Source organism: Cavia porcellus, unplaced genomic scaffold (assembly GCF_034190915.1).
Source record: "Cavia porcellus strain 051 isolate PalLab524CR breed Dunkin Hartley unplaced genomic scaffold, mCavPor4.1 scaffold_28, whole genome shotgun sequence".
In the NCBI taxonomy this organism is placed as follows: domain Eukaryota; kingdom Metazoa; phylum Chordata; class Mammalia; order Rodentia; family Caviidae; genus Cavia; species Cavia porcellus.
Window position 1 is genome coordinate 46,417,460 of NW_026947511.1, and position 20,072 is coordinate 46,437,531.

At 49.7% G+C, this 20,072-nt stretch overlaps 1 protein-coding gene across 3 annotated transcripts in view; it reads left to right on the forward strand.

Moving 5' to 3' along the window:
• Positions 1 to 19,116, forward strand: part of Ilrun (inflammation and lipid regulator with UBA-like and NBR1-like domains) — an 82,540-nt gene extending 63,424 nt beyond the window's left edge. For 2 of the 3 annotated variants that reach the window (XM_063239031.1, XM_063239029.1), the window contains one exon: positions 16,284 to 19,116. In XM_063239031.1, the coding sequence (XP_063095101.1) occupies positions 16,284 to 16,319 (36 nt within the window). In that variant the 3' untranslated portion in view covers positions 16,320 to 19,116. Of the gene's footprint in view, positions 1 to 11,728; positions 11,971 to 16,283 lie in introns of those variants that run through there. The other variant, XM_063239030.1, reaches the window with a different exon arrangement.
• The last annotated feature ends 956 nt before the right edge of the window (positions 19,117 to 20,072 follow it).

The following is a 20,072-nucleotide window of genomic DNA, read 5'->3' on the forward strand; positions in this document are numbered from 1 at the left end:
TCATCTCGAGCTTTTTATAACTTACAATATACCTCTAAGTTTTATCTTTTTTTTACATTTTGGCACAGCAGACATTTTACTTGAAGACAAACCACTTTCTTTGTCCCTCCTTTTTACTATCACCAGTCAATTATCTTTTTTTTTTTTCGCTTCTCAGACAACATTAAAACTCTCAACAAAACCCTTGAAGTTACCTTTTAGTAGTCTAAAACATATTTAATTAATTTTATGTCTTTTTACCACATTAAAATGCTGGGTTTTTTAAAGCTATAACCTTTTAACTGGCTCAATTACAGTATGACCTGGTTTTTACTTGGTAAAGTTGATATGATTTTTAAAAACCATAAATATACACATATATGTGCACATATATTTACTTTTTAACCAGAAAGAAAAATATTCCTTTTAAAAGGCATGCCAAGGTTGCAAGCAATCAGTTGAAGACTTACATATTAAACAAGGCGCCACAACATTAAAGACACAAACAAAGGGTGCTTTTTGCACAGTTTGGTGAGCTAAAGGAAATAATTTTTCTTATTATGAAGCTTGAATCTAATAAGCCATATGGATCCTGCAACAGAAATGGGCAACAAGCCCCTAAGTTAGTAACAAATCCAAACAGGCAAACAATTTTAAAGAACAAAAACACTGCACATCAATATCTAAATCCCTTTGTCCATTCTGGGCTCATAGAAGGGGTTCCTAGGAGAGAATGTTCTGTTAGATTTAGGGTAACCAAAAGGAGAACAATTAGAACAAATGGACAAACAAACAGACATACAAGACGAGACAAGCTGCAGCAAAAATGGCCTTTGCCCAAAAATTAGTCAAATTTTGGGATCTGGAAGAATTAACAAATTAACCAACAGAGTGGTTCCTCACCCGGGGCAGAGTCACAAATGGCAAAAACCAATTGACTCTGTCCTCAGGAGGTTTCACTTCCCAAATTAAGGGCGTCCCCTTCCAAACGGAGCTGTTCCCCACCCGGGGCAGAGTCACAAATGGACAGAATTTGTCCTACAAACCAACTGACTCTGTCCTTGGGTGGTTCCCGCTCCCAAATTGAGGGCGTCCCCTCAAAATTACAAGTTGACCGCGGCCCAAACAAATCCTCCAGAGCACTTACTTTTAAATGTTCAGAAATGAGTCTGGGGTCTTGCTTCCATCCCGGACGAGCCCCCAAATGTTATAACTTGAGCCCCGGTATAAAATCCAAGGAGGCAAGAGACCGAAAATTTAGTGGCAAAGGCTTTATTTCCAGGCCTGGCGACCAGTCTCCGGGAGCCAATTTGGAGACCGTCCCCTAGAAGCTGAAGGGAGGACTTTAAAAAGGGGCTGGAGGAAAGGGCGGGGGGAGAGAAACAAAGAAACCTGTAGAGCCATCAAACTTGTTGACCCGAGTCTGGAAACTGTATTGCTGTCTATTTAGCTCTGACAGTCTAGGGAGTTCCTGGTGTTTTTTAAATTACTCCCATCCTGCAGACTGACATTATCTCAGAGTGGCACGTCTGCAGCAATATTTGGAGAAGAAAGTGGAGAGTTAATTATCTCAGGACAGCTTGTCTTCACTAGTGAGTGCGAAGGGGTCACAAGTTATGAGAGGCTGGAACTTAAGTTTTACAAAGACCTGATATCTAACTCATTTGATACATACAGAACAAAAGGAAAGCACCGATTGGGGTTTGGGCCATAGTATTACCCGGTAATTTGTTTAAGCTAAGCAGTTCTTAAAATTGGGGCAGGCTCATTTTACAACAGATCATCACCGGGTCGGGGGGAGGTCACCAGAAACCCAAATTCTTTATGGCCTAGATAGATAGGTGAGGGGAGAGGGAGGCAATAAGGCGCCATACAGAACAGAAAACGGCGGTAATGTGTCAAGGTCAGGGTAAAGGGTTAAACTCACACGCAAATCTCTCTGCACACAAGCAGGTTACTTTAAACAAATGTAAATTAATTGCCATTTTAGTTTTCCTTAGCTCTTTAGCGGAGAATAGAGGCTCCTAGCAGTGATTAACAACCCTTGTTAGCTTGTTTTAGCACAGCTTCTGTAGTTTGTAGAGAGCAACAATGGTTAACATATCAATTAGGTGAGATTCTTGCAATTCTTTACAGAGGAGAGTGTTGCTCAACAGATCAATTAGGTCCCTTAACATATCAGTTAGGGAAAAAGGATAAAACAAACACATTTAGTAAGCCCCTATACAGGTTTGCTATAATACACATATAACAAAGCTATTTTCTTAGGGTACAACACTAAGCTCCTGTTTCTCCAGTTTTTCCCTTTGTAAATGTAACCCTCCCAAGTGTGTGACTGTTCTAGGTGGTAAATGAGCCAGCCCTGGGCTAAGCAGACCTTGTTTGGGAAACTTAGCAAGACTTTGTCTTGTTAGAATAGAAAAATATGACAGCCAAGTTGAATGGGAAGATGGACGGTGATGGAGATGAAACCAGTAGCTCCACCGTTTTCCGGACTGCAAGCTGCTTTCCTCATGTATGAGCCATCTGACCACACTGTTGCCGTGGTCTCAGGAGAGGCTGCTGCTTGGCCAGTGCCCTGTGCTCATCCTCCGAGTCATAAGCCTGCTGTAAGCACTGATGCCTCTGTTGTTGTTCCGGTACACAAGGTTGAACCTAGTACCTCATACATGTGAGGCAAGCATCCTGCCACTGAGCTGTGTCCTGGGCCTTTAAAAATTTTTTCATCTTGAAATAAAGTAAAATTTTCATTTTTTGACAAAGTCTTGCCAAGTTTCCCAAGCTCAACCTTACTTGGGATTCTCCTGATTTAGCCTCCCAGGACCTGGGATTATAAGTGCATGCCACCATACCAGGTTAATGAATTGATGCCTTTTAGCCATCTTTGATGATTTTCCACAAGACACAGTGGCCTGATATGTTCTGCTAGCCTGGCCTGTGGTAAAGCTTTTGAAGTCTGTCTGTCTGTCTGTCTGTCTGTCTCTCTCTCTCTCTCTTTCTTTCTTTCTCTCTCTCTCTCTTTTTTTTTTTTTATACCCAGGGTTGAAATCACAACCTCACACTTACCAGGCAGGCATTAATGTCCCTGAGCTAAATCCCCAGCCCTATTGAGGTTTTTGAAGTTGATGAGCTCCTGTTTTATTAATTTTTTTTGTGGACTCTCTGGGATCATTTACATGTACCTTCCCATTAGAGGTAGTATTCAAGAAGGCCACTGACTAGAAAGCATTGAAATTGGGTCCCAAAGCAAAATTGGGGTTTCCTTTTTTTCTTAATCTAAACAGAATCTTACTCAGCATACTGTATATGAAACATTCAGCCAGGTTCTCTGAGAGTACTACTGTCTAACATTAGCCAGCCCTGCCTCTTAGGCCTCCTCAAGAATGAATGGAGAAAGAGCCAGGCGTGAGGACGCACAGGAGTAATCCCAGCGCTTGGGAGGCTGAGGCTGAGGATCACCACAGGTCCAGAGCCAGCCTGGGCAGGATACTCAGTTCAAGATCAGCCTGAACCACATAGCAAGATCCTGTCTCAAAAACAAGCAAACTGAAAAGGGGTGTGATCAGAAAGTACCAACACATTGGTGCGCTGTTCAGTATGTGCTGTGTAGTAGGTGACTCCAAGTGTGAAATGCATGATCCCACCATGAGCTTACAGTGCAGTAGGGGAGAGAAGCACACGCAAGCTTGGGGGAGATTCAGACAAGGTGAAGCACAGATTTGGTCAGCAGAGGACAACAGAGTAGAAATGTATGTGCAGCTTGTGTGGAATGGTCGGGGTGGTGTGCAGTTGCGGGAGTCAGGAGCACAGTCCGTGGAGCAGTGGAGTTGAAGGCAAGGATTTTTCAAGGTTAGATGAGATCAGGAAAGACGGCAAGCACAGGTGATGTGGGGAACATTTAAATCCTGGCGGCAGAGTGAATACAGGACCTGTGGCTCCAGAGCTGTGGATGGTGGACAGTGGGGCACTGAAATATTACCGATGGCTTTGGATGAGCTGGCGCCGCACTTAGACGGCTGTAGAGGGACATGTATCGCAAATGCTGACTAACGGTGGGACTTGAAGCAGACACCGCCCTGACGCGGGGTTTGTTTTCAGAGGCAGCACGCTTGAGGCCGGAAGGTGTGCGCTTGATGTGGTGAGGTCAGGTGTGTGCCGCAGCCTTGCTTTGTAACTCGCACTGTGAGTGCTGCATACATATCTCACTATGAGGGAAGGAAGGGTGCGAAGACTTCCAAGGGACTAAGTCACCTGCCAGCTGCCACACTGAGGGAGAGCCAAAGAAGGGATTCTACCCAGGCCCCACATTACTGAAAGGTATTTCCTGGCCGGCACACATGGGCTGGAGACTGTTGAGGTCCAGCACAAACCAAGCTGACCAGTCTCAAGGCAGGAAGGAGAAGCTTCAAAGTAAAATAGGAAGCTCTAATGCAAGTTGCATGCTGCCTGTGACATCTTGTTTTCACAGCACTCCTATTTGGTGGTGGTTTAAAGTACTGACTTTTCCTGATTGATTTTTTTTTTTAAAAGAAAAAAGTCAGGTATGATGGGATACAGTTATCGTCCCAGCATGTGAGAGGCAGAGGCAGGACTGGAAATTAAGTCTCAGCCTGGCTAACGTAAGACTATCTGAAAGTAAAAAATGAAAAGGGTCAGGGCTTGTAGCTCAGTGCTGAGGCCCTGGCTTCAGTCCCCAGCAGCCCAAAGACTGATGAATAAAACTTTTTAAAAACGAAAATTTTAACTCTTACGGTACTAAAACCATGTCGAGTTTGTAATAAATAGCACCCTTTTATTTGTGAATGAGAGGAAAGGAATGAGCAGAATAACCAAGCAGCCTCCCTGCCATGGGCTGCATAGTTTGGAGGTGTTTTCAGTTCATCACAGTGCCATCTTTATCAGGCAGTCGGAGGGAAGCCTGGTGCACTGGCGTCAGGAATCACCAAGTTGGCAGTGCAGGACATTTGCTTTCTTCAAAGGAAATGCCCTGCCTGCCATCAAGGCTGGAAAAGAACGAGCCACTCTTGGAAGCCATGACCACAGTTTCAGTAGACAGACTTTCTTGCTGTCTCTGTTAACAACAGTTTAATTTGCTAAGGTTGGGATGATGAAAAGATTGCTTGAGGATGTTCAGATGGGTGTGTCAGCTGAGTGGCAGGTCTTCAGGGTCGGGAAGTGGACATCATGGAGTAAACTCTCTGGACTCAGTGGATGCACCCAGGTGGGAGTGTCCATCCCAGCTGTAGCCCAGAGCCCGGCTCCTTCCTCCCAGGGAGAACTGACTGGAAGGTGGCAGGGTAAGTATGTGCTGACCTCCTCCCAAGAGTCCACAGTCTGGCTCTAGCTTGTGTCAGAAATCAGTTAGCCTCATTGTCAGCTTATGGGTGGCTAAACTTGTCCCAGGGAAGAGCCAAGGTTACAGGCAGTTGTAGTTAACCCTTTATTGTGATAGCCCCAGAGCCTGGGGACCTGCAGTCACACCGCTTGCTGCTCACTCTGTTGACCCGTGCTGAAGTGAATCTTAGCAGTCGGGCTCATCCAGGGCCCAGGGTAGCTTCTGTTAGACTGTGGGAGAGCATTGCAAAATATTTTACGAGGTGTGGAAGGAGGGCAGAACACCCTGTTAAAATTAGATTTGTCTCTTTTTTATAGGTAAGCTAGTACTTTTTTTAGCTCTCTGAATATTTTCTGTGAAGGTCTTTCCAGAGCAGTAAAGAGACACCAAATGGTCTGATTGTGGACAGCTGGGAAGAGGGTGTGGCTGGCAAAAACCAAGGGACTGGTTTTCAGGACAGTCAGATACTTCTTCACTTCCTTTGTGCAGAGGAGTAAGAGCTGGGGGCCAGGTGTAACTCAATGAAACACTTGTCCAGTGTGCGTGAGACCCTGGGTTCAATCTGTAACAGCACAAAAATAGAATTTATATTGAGGAAGCTTAAAGGGGTCTTAAATTCATTTACTTTTTATTTTTTTACTTGGTTGCTATTGTGTCATTATTCTTTTTTTGGGGGGGGGGGTCTTTTTCATTTTTATCGGTACCAGAGACCGAACTCACGACTGCCTGCTTGCAAGGCAGGCGCTTAAGCCGCTGAGCTAAATCCCCAGCCCCTGTGTCATTATTCTTACCTAAAAAAAAAGTTTGAGGCTGAGATATGCCATGTACTTGTACTTTAAACTGGATTACAGTCTGAACCTCTGTTGTTATGTTATTACATCCACCAAGCACTGGTTCAGATGGAGAAACGTGTTATTATTCAAGGGGAAGCGTGTCCTGCTGCTCCCATCCTCAGCCTCGCTGCCCGCCGCTGTGCCTGCATCCATCTGCTCCTCCCCCACTCGCAGAACTGCTGCAGGAGTCAGTCAGCCTCTGTTGCATCAGAAATCACCTCTTCATGGTGGCTCACACCTGTAATCTCAGCACTCGGGAGCCTGAACAGGAGGATTGTTACGAGTTCGAAACCAGTCTGGGCTACAAAGTGAGCTCAAGGCCAGCCTGAACTGCATAGGGAGACGAGACCTTGTCTCAAAAAACAAAAAACAAAAAAAAAAAAAAAAAAAAGGAAGAAAGAAAAAAATCACCTCTTCATCCAGTGACTGGCTGTCGGCTCAAGCATGCATGAGTTATTTTCTCACCCTCAACTCGAGGGTTTATAGATCTGGGGGTAGCGGGGGAGGTTGGGACAGGCGGACCCAACCTGGGACAGTGGGGACAGTGTGGGCCTGAAGATGCGAAGGCTGCTTCTGTGGCTGCAGTAGCCAGTACATTTAATGTAGTGAGGCTGATTCCCGGGTGCCAGGGCAGCATTGTAACCTGTCCTCTGCCATGAAACCTTAGGTCCTGTCCCTGAAAGGTAAGGGTGGTCCAGTGAGAGGACAGGAGAAGTTCCATTTTATCCAGGCTGAATTATCGGTATACATAATTTCAGAAGCTGGGTAGTTTTACAAAACTTAGGACAGTCCACAGTGTTGCCTAGAGGCAGTGGCTCAGTTCTTGATGTGCATTGCTTCATTTAGTGAACCCAGCAGCGCTGTGACGGGGACACTTGCTGTTCCTCCTTCCACTTCTGAGTCTGAATCCTCCCGGCAGAGCTGGAGAGCAGTAGGTGGGGATATGAGCAGATGCAACTCTTAACTGGCTTCTGAACCTACTCTGCTCTGAGGTTTGCTTCCCAGTTATGGCCTTCAAGTATCCATTAGCTGAGCTCCTAGTTGTGGACTTCCTGCCTGCAGATTACGGCTACATTTCAAGTGAGGATCAAGTCAGTCATTGGCCAAATTATTGTAAAACTTCTTCACTAGTAAGTCCTGTCTTCTGTATCTTCCAAGAAGGGAAAATACTCTAAAAACCCTCATAGTCACTTGGGTATAAATTTTTTGGCATTTTCATTAACTTATTCCTGCAATAGCAATGCCAGTAGCTCTTTGAAGTCACAAAAGCCTGTCTATATTCTTTGTGACCGAAAGATACAGTCTCTGTAGTTTTCTTTATCTGGAATGAATTTAAAGTTCTCCCTTGAATACACTTGAGTATTTAGAGTCAGAACATACTTAGAGGCTTGGCCTACTTTCCCTTTAAAGTTGGGTATTGTGTCTGCAAAGGCCCTTTGGAGATTGAATGTTTTAGGCAGAGGGACACACAGTATATGTCCTAAAATGGAAATGTGTCCACTGCTCTGTGTTCGAAGAATGGAAGGATGGCCAGGGTGAGAGGAGGAGAGTAGAAGATGAAGTCGAAGGACAGACACCAGATCACAGAGAGCTTTCTGGACTGAAGTTTGGGCTGTTGCTCTGAGGAAGGAAGGGAACCATCAGAGGATGCTGAATGGAGGAGAGAAGGATCTCTGGCTCCTATGGAAGAGGACTGAGGCAAAGGGCATGAGGGACTGAGGCTAGGGTGGTGGTAGAACTGGTCAGTAGGGCAATATTTTTATTTTTATTTACTTATTTTTTGAGACCGTCTCACTATGCAGTTCCGGTTGACCTTGATTGAACTCACTTTGTAGCCCAGGCAATTCATAGCAACCCTCCTGCCCCAGGCTCCCAAGTGCTGGGGCTACAGGTGTATGCCACTTCACCCAGCAGAGGTGGTCCATTTATAATTAATTTGTAGCTCAGCTAAGAGGATTGCCAGTAAGTTAGGGGATGTGAGAGGATAAAGGGTGACACCAGAGGCTCTGACCTGAACAGTTGGAAGAGTGGAGTCACCATCAGTGGAAAGGAAAGGCTGTGATAAAGGTGGAGAGCAGTCAGGGCTCTCCACGTAAACACCCGTGAAGTTGTCTGGCAGGGTGTCGCACGTCCCGGTAGGGCATGGTTTAGGACAGAAGTCTGAGAGGTGGGGATGTAAGTGTAGTGGTTATATCACCTGGGTGACATCTAATCCTGTGAGACTGGATCAGATCCCTAAGTGGTATGTGTAGAACTGTGGACTTTTTGAACCAGATAAACCTAAACCAAAATGTCTTTTTTGTTGTTTTTTTGCAAAGCAGGGTGTATGTGTCTTGTACATTGAACGATGTTTAACAGTACCCATGACTTTTGTCCATTAGATGCCAGTAGTAACACACACACCACCACCACCCCCAGTAACAAACTAAAATGTCTCCAGGCATTGCCAGGTATCTCTGGAGTGCAGGCTCCTTTCACTGGTGTAGAGGTCTGAGGACTAAGTGTAATACTAGCTAACATGCAAACGGCTTGTAGTGGCCAAAACATCTTTCCTGCGTTCCTTTTCCCTTTGCTCTGTGGTTCCGGGAATTGAACACGGCCTTGTGCATTTATTCTTATTCTTAATTGACAATGCTCTTATGATTTTTGTGGGTGTACAGAATAATAGGGAAGTTTTAAGTGACTACCCACATTCCTACAGCAAATTGAGGGTGGGCCATGGGCTAGAACCCAGGGTCCCATTAAGAATCTAAGTTTCTAGATGGCACTACCACAAGGTTCACTGGTGAGCAGCGTTAGGTGGCTGGTCTCAGGGTGTTTTATACATTTATGTCAGGTCATAGAGACCTGTTCGCGCGTCTTCAAGGACTGCAAGAGAATTTGGCTAAGGAGGAAGCAAGGCCGAGCAGCTGAGGGACCCGCCCCAGATCTCTGGCTGCATAGCACATTCTGTACCAGGAGGAGCTGGCCAGGAGATTCTGGCTTGATGTTACTCTACAGCGACTCTTGAAAACCCAGAGGAGCCAGTAAAGTCCTCCTAGCTTTGCTGGTGTTTGCGTTGGCATGGGTCATGTATGCATTTTAAAAATAAACTGAGCAAACACTGTGAGCCTTAGAAAATGTCTTCTGTTGTTTGTGACATTGCTATCTGACTGAGAATTAAAAGTATGTCAGGAACTGTCCCATCGTACCTCAGCAGCTTCAAAGCCGTCCCTTCCATTTTATTTGTTTGGGGTTCTGAATATTGTTTAGATTTCTCTGATGCTAGGCACTGTTACTGCTGTGACAGAACTGGTGTCCCCAGGATTGGCAGCATGGTAAGGACTCACTCCTGTATACTCTTTGAGTTCAGCATTGTAATTTCTGGTGAAAATCCTCAAAGGTGCAAACAGCTGAGAGTATAATTCAGAAAGTATGGGGATTTGTTTGCAGGTACAGATGTGCAGGTTGTAGATTGCTTGCTCTTCGCTAAGGGGACCGTATCTCCCAGGACCAGTACAACAAGGAGAAGCTATTGCACCTTAGGCTTCCTTAGCGCTCAGCTTCTGGTTAAGCCCTTTGCAAGCTGCAGGCTTTCCCCTGCAAGGCTTCAGAGCCTGGGGCTTTTTGCCAGGAGGGCGCTGCCTAAGGGCCAGTTCAATGTAGCTGCTTACAGAGAAGTAGCTTCAGTGATAATGAAGCCTCTGGGATGCTCAGCCTGTGCTAATCCCTGTCTCCGAAGAATTGGCTGTCTGATTCCATGGCGACTAGCCTGCGGGAAGGAAAGCGAGCCAGTGAAAATAAAGAATACTGAGTTCCAGTTGATTTTCAAGTGCTCACTGACCTTTGGGGGAAGGAGAAAGCAGTGAGATTTGGAGTAGTCAGGAAAGTGGCGTCTGGCTGGATGGTGGGTTTGAATTGAATTTCAGAAATGCCACGTGCAGGTAAGCCTAGCAGCAACCCGGAGTTGGCATTTTCACAGGACACTGGCCAGCACCTGGTTGTAGTGAGGGTGTGCTTAAAGGGTGGAGTCAGTTCCCAAGGAAGACCTTTGAGAGACCTTTGAATAAAAAAGTTTCACTAGTGAGATGAAACCAAGTGTGGTTGACAGGGCCAAGGAGAAGAGAGACTGCTAGCTTACTCCCTGCCAGCCGGCCAGCTGGCCAGCCAAGGTGAGGACAAGAAGGGCAGTGGGGTGGAAGCAGGACCAGCAGCCTGACCCTTGTAGCTGAGCTCTCCTGGAGCAGCTCTGGTGGCTGAGACAGGGTCTCTCAGAGTGTGCAGTTCAGGCTGGCCTTGAGCTCGCTTTGTAGCCCAGGCTGATCCCCAACTCAAAATGGTCTGCCCACCCCAGCCTCGAGTGCTGGAATTACAAGCCAGTGCCACCACAGTTTAATTAATGTTTTCATTATTTATGTTTGAGTTTAATTCTTCATGGTGGTTTTGTTGGGTTTTTTTGTACTTTTGAAGGCTGGGAGAGTTGGTCCTTGCCTTGGGTACCTTAGACCATAAGGGGATGTAGAGAAGGTGTGGGACCTCAGGGAGGACAGGCACGTGTGGGTGACAGGAGGAAGGCTGGATGGAGAATGCAGCATACAGTGGATGGGTGGTGCAAAGGAGGATGAGTGGACAGCAGGGAAATTCTCCAGAACATTGAAATTAATTAAGAGCAACAGAAAGGGGACTATAGACTTAGCCGTGTAAGCGCCTGCCTGGCAAGCGCTAGGTCATGAGTTTGATCCCCAGTACCAAAAAAACAAAAACAAAAACAGGTGATCACAGAGGTTAAGTATGAGATGTGGCTTTACAGGCCTTTTTAGGATATATTCAATAAGCTGGGTATGGTGGTTCACACCTGTAATCCTAGCATTCAGGAGGCTGAGGCAGAAGGATCGCTGCAGGTTTGACACCAGTCTGAGCTATGTAGCACGACCCTGTCTCAAAAAACAAAAATAATGATAACCAAAAAAATATCCAGAGGCAGGATGTGTGGCCTAGTGGTAGGACCTTTGCCTGTGTGTACAAGGCTCTAGGTTAAGTCCCCAGCAGCACATACCCCAAAAGAGGAGGGGAGGGATACTCAGCACGCTCACAGCTGAGTTAAGCTTTCAAACACCTGGGTAGTCTAGCGGCTATAAACTAAGCCTGCCCTGTGATCAACCTTGATGCCTAAAATGTGTTTTCTTTTTCTCTGGCTGCTTTTCACAGCCACCCTTGGCCAGCACATAAATGTGCATATGTGAATTTGGGGGACTTCCACATGAAAATGGCTTCAACAGCAGTATTAGATCTGCAAGGGGCTCCTCGTGCTAATGCGGCCCCACTGTGCCACCAGCAGTTCTCCCTGAGCAGCGGGCTGTGTCCAGGAGGGGCCTGGTTGAACATTCCTGGGAGTGTGCTCTCTGTCCTGCCTGGGAATCCAGCAGCCTTAGTTTTCTTTCTAATTAATGACAGCCTGAAGGGCTTGATCAGGGCCTGGTCAGTCTCTGGCCTTTGCCGGACAGGCCAGGCCTCTGAGCAGCCCACCACACCACTCTGTGTGTGGTGCAGATCAGGACCGAGCTTACCACTAAACCCTGTATTCTTCTGTGTTTGCATTCAGTGTACATAAGTGATACAAAGGAGCCCTAGGCGGGCGGAGCGCTGACCAGGACTGGCCCAGGAAGTGAGGAGGAGGAGCAGGGCCGTGGTGTTATCTGATGCCGCCATCAGTGTACACCGGGAGAGCGTGTTATTTCGCAGCCGTGCAGCAAACACTCCTGTCTTTTTATTAACCTATGTGGACCTTTTTATTTATTTAAACAAAATCACAATAAAAGCAAAATAAAGGCAGGTATGTGAACATTTCTGTGTTGTGGTGGTTTATGTAAGTACATATGCACAGAGACGGAGAGTGACCCAGCAAGCTCTTAGGCATCCTCTTAGCATTAGGAATGTCAGCCTTTTCCTGAACGGCTGGGCAACGGCTGGCTCACCAGACAGCGTCTTTCACAGTGCCTTCCTTTGATTCACTGCTGTGTAACACACAGGTAACGAGCAGGGACCTGGCAGCAGCTGGTGAGTAACCTGTGACAAAGCTGCCTGGGCCTGAGGGTGCAGCCCAGGGGCATAGCACTTGCCTGGGGTGCCCAAGCCTCGGGGGCCAGTCTGCGCGCTGCAGGATGCGGGCTGAGGCAGTGCTGTGGCGCCCAGTTGGTGTTAGTGTGGCTGCGGGCATCTCCAGCGCTCCCAGACCTAAACTCCATGAGCGCCAATGTAGTACCACAAGTGGAAAATCCTACATCACAAACGTTGTTTTAGGAATAAGATTGTTAAAATCTGTCACGGGCCAGGGATTTAGCTCAGCGGCCCAAGCCCAAGGTCATGAGTTTGATTCTGGATACCAAATAAATAAATACTTTGAAAATTACCTTTAGGCTACGGGCATAAGGTTTATATGAAATATAAATGAATTTATGCATAAACTTGGAGCCTACCCTCAAGATAGCTTGTTACGTACACGCACATGTTCCCAATGCAGAGCACTTCTGTCCCAGGCATTTCGGTCAGGGTGCTCTGTGGGTGCTCCACGGAAACATCATTTTGACTTAGGAAGAATTGTAGGGAGAGCTCTGACACTGAACCTGGCCCATATGGAAGATCGATGACCACTAAGTCCCTGGCAGGGAATATCCCTTGCTCTCGCACAGGGACAACTGTAAATATTAGAAGAACAAATCAGAGACTTGTTCTGAGCTTTGCTTTGAGAACAGGCTTACAAGTACTAGATCTTAAATTGTTTTAGGAAATTGTGATGGGTGGCACTGAACTTACATCTACAAATGTTTTCTTTAAAATAAATTTTAGGAAATTAGTCGAAGTATGACTTGAACTAGTCACATTGCATTACGGTGGTGCAGACAGGGCCTGACCCGGGTACAGTAATCATGCGGCTGCCTTGAGGCAGACGCCTCTTTCCCTATGCTAGTAAGCATAGAGGCTGCTCTGCCTTAGTTGGAGAGTGTGGACCTTCGTGCTTGGCTTGGTCACCAACCATCCAGGTCCCACTGCTCCCTGAGGGATGGTTACAAAGCTGAAGGGCATGGAGCTGCTTCCCGCAGTGTACAAGTCAGGTATACCTTGGGGAACTGGCCATTAGATGTGGTGTTGCTTTTGCTCTATTCTCCTGGCTGGTCTTGAGCTCCTGGTCTCACATGATCCGCCTGTCTCAGCCTCCAGAATAGCTGGGACTACAGAGGCAACCCACCATGCCCAGCCAGAGTTATTTCTGGCCTCCAGTATTCAGATCCACTGTTAGCATGGATGAATTGGTCTTGGCAGAGCCCTGTGAGATTCCTCATGGAGGAGGGTGGCTTTCTACACTAAAGCACTAGGTTTTGTAATGCTGATGGCCTTAATTTGACCTGGGGTCTGAGTTCAGTGCTCTCTGGAATCATCTGACACATTACCCTTTGATCTATTTTCCTTATTAATAATGGCACAGCTGTTACGGAAGATAAGTCACTGATGTCAGGTAGTTAACGTTTGGTATCTGCTTTCCTGCAGATAAAAGTTATTAGGCCCCAGAAGAGAATGAACATTCTCGGTATTGCCAAACCCTACTTTCTGGCCGGAGCTGGCCACCAGAACCTGTTATACCAGGCCTTGAGCAGAATCTGAAGTGTGGATGGGTCTTCCATTGGAACATACCCCACCCTCTGTTCAGAAAGGTACCTCCCGCCCGGCCTCCTGCCATAGTGCCCTGCACAAGCTGTTCTTGGAATCTTCACCAGCTTTCTCCTCTGCAGTTGGTATTGTCTTGCCTGTTCCGGGATCCGGCCACCCTGCACACTGGGAGTCCAGATCATAAAGTGGCTTTGAAATAGAGTTTGCTCCTCCTCTCTTACTTGAACTGGTGGTAGTTAATGTGGAGGAAGAGAAACAGATCTTGTCCTGGGCTGGGTATGTGGCCCAGTGGCAGAGTGCTTGCCTACTGTGTGTGAGGCCCTGGGTTCAGTCCAGCACTGCAAAAAGAAAGGAAAGGAAAGAGCTGTGCCTCAGGCTACCTTTTTGTCAGTTAAAATGCCACTCTTTGGGTAAAAGGGAGTTGGCCTTTTCTTCATGAAGGCACGTTCCCTCCTCAGTTGTTAAATAAAGCATGAGTGGGAACCATAATCTAAGCTGCTAAGCCCCACCCCGAGTGTTCTGGAGGCTGAGACTTGAGTGGAAACCTGAAGACACACTTTACCCGTCCCCTGGCCATTCACGTGGAACCCATGTCATCCATCTGTCACGGGAAGGTACAACCCCTCTGGCTCACCACATAACTCCACACACAGGTGTGCCTGCTTCAGCCTGGAAAGCATTGAAAAGAATAAAGGCAAAGTGTTTGCAGAAAACATGCTATTTCCTGTTGAAGCTTTCTTTCCGTGGTGCATTTTTCCCCCATTGTGACTGGCTCGGAATGTTACAGAAACCTAGGTTGAGGTTGCTCTCATCATCCTGGGTGCCTGAATGCTGTTATCCCCAAGTGCCGAGTCGGAGCAGCTGCCTGTGCCACCTCCCCTCCTGCCTATGCTGGGCGCGACTCCTGCCAAGCCCCACACCGTGGAGTCAGAGGCCTCTGCTGCCCCAACCCAGGCTGGGTAGAGCCAGTGGGGTCTGTGGCTGCAGAGACAGCTGGCTGCCAGCTTGGCATTTGGGCACCTTGCACATCAGTCACTCCACTCAGCAGTGCTGTGCCCTCCACAGTGGGTCAGCTCACCTCCTCGGCCAGAGATCATGCTCGTCTCTGCCTCTTTGGAGGGCCACAAGAACATGCTGAGTGCTGAGCAGCCCCAGGAACGTCGCTGACACCCCTTCTGCGCAGGCTGTCCCTCCTCCCTGTTCATCTCAGCATGTTCTGTTCAGCGAATCCCCAAAGCAGCTAGAATCATGGTCTTTGCCGCTTTCTGCGGGGTGGCAGGTGAGAGCAGGCTTCTGTGCGTGCCCTCCGCTGGAGGAGCTATGGAAACGTCAACCTCTTGTTCCGTGCCTGTGGCAGCTTTGACCCCTGCGGGGGCATCTTTCTTAGTACGCTGTTCGGCAGCCTCCTGAGCCAGGTTTGGGTCTGCTCCTGGAACCTGGAGTGTGGCAGGGTTTATGGAGGGCAGCAGAGGTGGTGTGAGAAGGCAGGATCAGGATCACCTGGCGGAGCTGATGATGGAGAACAGGAAGCAGGACCTGGCACCCTCCCAGGCATGCGTGTGTGTACCCACTGCCTTGGAGCCTGGGGCATCGTGCATCTCCAGCCGACCCCCCCACATCCCCTGGAACCTGGATGGCACGATCCAGTCACGTGTGTCCCCAGCCTAAGCAGCTGTTTACAGACCTGGCTTTGGAAGGGCAATTCTTCTTGTGACTCAGGAGGAGGGGTGGGTTAGACATAGTCTGAGAAACATCCATGTTCAGTTATTAATTCAAGAAGTACTGGTGGCTTCACATCTCGTGTCTCCCAAATAAGGGGGGAAGTAAGATCATAAAGTCTTTTCCACTCAGCCAGGCAGCATAGAGAGCGCCTTTGGGAACGGGGAGGGAATCTTAGCGTGTGGCAAGGTAGGACAAGGATGCTGCTGCTCATCAGACTTGGTTTTCAGTCCTGGCTCTGCCTCTTACCAACCGTGCAACCTGGAGCAAGTGTGGAAGGCATGCAGTAAAATGGGCACGACGGGCATGGTACCGCTCATCTGGTTGGCAGGGCCAAGGTGAGAATAAAAGACGGCAAAGTGCCTGTTCCAGGTGCTGGGTAGACGTCGCTCTTTCTCAAGCTTTGTTTTTGTTGTTTCTTAACCATCGGTGAAGGTCCTGGAGGAGGTCTTCTCGGGTGGGGAAGATGAGCACGTGAAGTAGGAACCAGGAAAGCTTTGCCACGTGGGTGGAGGAAGATTGGCACCAGCCGATAGTGTTTTCGAGACAGGCTCTCCAGCCTCCCTGTCTTGCGATGGTGTGGCTTGGGAGAAGTTTGGCAGCTTGGAATGTCCCGCTTCTCGGTCCCCTGAGGTTTTGTGTGACGAGGGCACCCTGCGGCCTTCCTGTGGCTGGGTTTCGAGCTCGCTCCAGGAACTCGCCCATCTGCTCATGGTTTGGTTGTCAAGTTGTTCTGCCGTTTGCCATCACTGACTGTCTTCACTCTCTTCCAGGGGCTCCACGGGCCTTACCCCTTCGGCCAGTCTTAAACGGGTGTCAGCAAGAAGAAAAATTAACAAAAGACAGAAGGCCCGACTTTGGGGGGGAGGGCAAGGGGTTCCTCTGGATTCCAGACCACGCCGCCCGGACCCCTGGCTCTGCCTCCCCATCCCAGCAGAAGAGGAAGCAGCAGAACAGACTAGTTTGGAGTGAACTCGGTGTGCGTGTGTGAGTGCTGACTTGCAGGGACGACACGGCCGCCTGGGGTCTCCATCGCTAGGTGAAAGTTTAACAAGTCACTGGGGCGCTTGGGGAAGGAACAAGTTCTAAGTGGGGGAAAATAAGCCATCTTTTTAAACAGAAATTATTTTGCCTACAGAGGTTGTAGTTTTGCGCACATGACTCTTCCCCCTTTTCCCCGTTTATTTTTGTAAGAGGGTAAGTGCTTGATCTGGAAGCGGTTCAGGCCGAGACCCCATGGGTCAGCACCTCGGGACCGCGGCAGGCTGGCCCCGTCTGTTTCTAGTGATGTCAGCCGATGAGCTCACCCTCCCTCCCCACCTCCCTTTAATCTTTGGTTGATTTACACCTTTGACATTTGTGTTTGTCAACCCTGTGGCTTGTTAGCATCAGAACCTCTCTGAAGACCAAACTTTGCTGTGCGCCCGCAGAGGAAGCTTGAGGACAGATCTCGGGTGACGTGGGCATTTCTGAGGCCGAGAGGCATCCTCCTGCACACCCCGAAGCCGTTCAGATCGCTTCCCGCGCTTGTTTCTCTTGGCAAAGAGAGATAGATGCATCGTGCTCACTGTGCTCCAGTTCTGTGCGCGGCCGTGCCCCGCTCCCCCCGCAGCAGTTCTGCCTGCCCGGGAAGCGGCTGCAGCTCACCAGCAAGTGTGCAGCAGGCCAGGGGCGGCCTCCTGGCTGCTCAGTTGTCACACGGCTCCCTGCCCTCGATTTCCCTGCAACTGTCCTTTGTGGTGTTTGCACAACCTGTCCATGGAGGCTGAGCTCTTAAGATACGAAAATACAGCCCCCAGCCAGGAACTTGTGGGAAAGGGCCACGGTCACTGACTCCTTGGTCTTGGAGGCCACAGTTAGGTGGAAGCTTGGGCTTTGGTGAGGGGGTGGGCAGGGGCCAGCCCCGCTGGTGTCCCATGAATTCCAAGCAGGTCAAGATGTGGATGTGTCCAGGGAAGCTTGAACAAGGCTAGAACAGCTGTCTGCCAAAGATACAAGAATATGCAAAGTCCCTCTTCTCAGCCCCTCCGTCCCTGAGTCTTGGTTGGTCTGAGAGCCAGGGATGTGCCCCTAGGGTGCGGTTGCAGGTCCCCTGCCTGTGACCTCACCCCCATCTGCACTGGGGGTGGGGGTAAGAAAAGCGGGGTCCAGGGGATGAGTGGCTGTAAGGGGTCCTGTGGCCTGGGTGTGGTGTGAGGGTCTGCCTGTCTATCTCTGTTTGGGTGTCTGAGTTTTAAAAAGTGTGTGGGGTTCCTCCTCATCTCCTCTGAGACTGTTGTTTTTAAATGCTTGACTGTGGGTGGGAGGCTTGTATGAAATTCCCCCTTCACGTCTCCACTTCCCAACAATGTTCAGTTTGCTCCAGAAACCTTGGGGAAGAGTGGAGCCCTCGGCGGCACAGGGCCTGCAGCCGGGACTGGACTCGGGCTTCCTCGGAGCGCCTACTTTCTATGCACACCGCACCCCACGCCCTAGCAGAGCCGAGGGGAGTCCTTTCTGGGTGCTGCACCACAAGTCTCAGGATGGCTTTTAGTCTGAAAGCCGCCTTAGACCCGGTTTGCTGCTGCCGCCGGTGCCAATCTCCTAGGACACTGCCACCCTGGAGCGCACACATGCCCCTCTTCCTGCTTGCCAGCTTTGGAGCAGTGTGTCCTCAGCTGCCCCTGCAGAATCCTGGGCGGCTCATACCCTCCGCTTTTCTGTCTCCCTGTCTGCCCCACGCCAGACGCCCTGCCCCAGGTTCACAGCCAGAGCTCCGTCAGCAGGGTCCCTCCGGGGCCGTGCTGCTTCTCTTGCTTGTTGGCGGATGGACAGTTCTATGCACGTCCACTCAGAGGTGGACTCTGCAGTGGGCCAGGGCAGGGGCAGGCCTATGCCTATGCCTTGGCAGGGTTAGAGGAGGGCGTTGGTCCTCCCCTCCTTCCCTCGCACGGTCTGAGCGTGAGTGGCGTCCCTCTCCTCCTCTGTCCAGCAGGGGTAGGAGGCTGCCTCTCAGTCCTGCAGTCCCTGCTCCTCAGGACTCCTGGACACAGCAGAACTGCCACCCAAGAGGCGAGGCCAGCCACATCCTTAGGTGACAGGCTGGGGAGACGGAGGAGTGCAGTGGGGAGGAACCGTCTGTGTGCGTGGCGTGAGGGTGCGTGTGGGGATGTGTGTGCACGTGTGCATGCCTTTTTTTTTTTTTTTTTTTCTTTCGCTGTGGGGACAGTTGAATTTGGGGCATTTTCCCACAAGAAACAGCTTCTCTCCTCGTGAGGACTGGCTGTGGCCCTACGCCCATCAAAGGCACATCCTGCCTGGAGAGAACTCCAGAGCTAGCTGGTGGCCTAAAGGCTGCTAAGCTGAGAAGTGGGCGAGAGGACGGACCCCTCCCCAAATTCAGTCTGAGCCCCAGCAGGAGAGCGAGGCAGGGCTGCCAGCGCCTTCCGTGGTCCCGGGACGAGCTGGGAGCAGCCGTGCTGCCCCTCCGCCGGGACAGCTGTGTGTGTGGCGAGCAAGCTGGTGGGTGTGTGGCGGGGCCTTGTGGTGCCTGGAGGAGCTGAAGATGAGGTTTTCCTTACTGTGTAAACGAATATTTGTATGATTAAATTAACACACAAAAACTTCCCTCCTGTGTCTGCTTTCTTGTGCCCTCAAACCTGCTTGACCCGCAGAGCGCACAGCGGGGCCCACACGGTGCTGCGATGCCCACGTGTGGTCTGTGGGACTTTTCCCTCTTCCCAGTGGGGCAGCTGGGACCTGCAGTTCGTTATATTTGGAGGAAGTCGATCCTGGGTTAGTGACCAGAAAGGTCACAAAACGCCTTCCAGATGGCCGTTAGGGCACTAGAGTGCCGTGCCTCTGTTGGTCACCACTCTGTCCCCAGCACATGAAGAAGCCCTACCAGGTTAGTGTTGCTCACCCCACAAGCATCTCTGGGGCCTGATAGCGCCCCAGCACATCACCATGGCAGAGCAGGTGGACGCCTTCACTTGGAAAAGCAGGCAAGCTGGCACTGGGGCCCCTTCTCATTCCCAGCTGGACTCCGGCTCCCGGGGCTTGGAAGAAAGAACACATTTCAGTAGTTGCCAGGCCTTTAGGGGCCCTGGTTTGTGAGGGTGGGTGGGCTTGGGGCTGGCCTGGAAGCCTATGAAGTAAGGAAACCAGAACCCCACACGAGGTGGCCAGTGACCTCAGTGGGACAGGAAGCAGATTCTGCTGACTGACAGTGTGGCAGCTAGTGCGTTTCCGGGCCCCTTTTGAACTTGTAGCATCTTCAGAGCGCAGAACTCACCACCCCTGGGTTTGCAGTGAGGGCTGAAAGGGGAGGTATCCTGTGAATCTCAGTTCAGTGGCCAGGGCGGGCTGGGCCCTGTGGCCTCAGACGTGACAGTGCTACATGAGGGCATTATCTTCAGTTCACAGAAGAGCCAGCCCTTCATCTATGGACACCTGCATTGGGCTCTTCTGCTGCCTGGCAGAGCTGCATTCTAAATGATGGCTGTGGGCAGAGAATCTGGGGGGTAGGTGTGTCTGGCCACACCACGCAGAGGCCTGGCCTTACACAAGGGCCCAATTGCAGG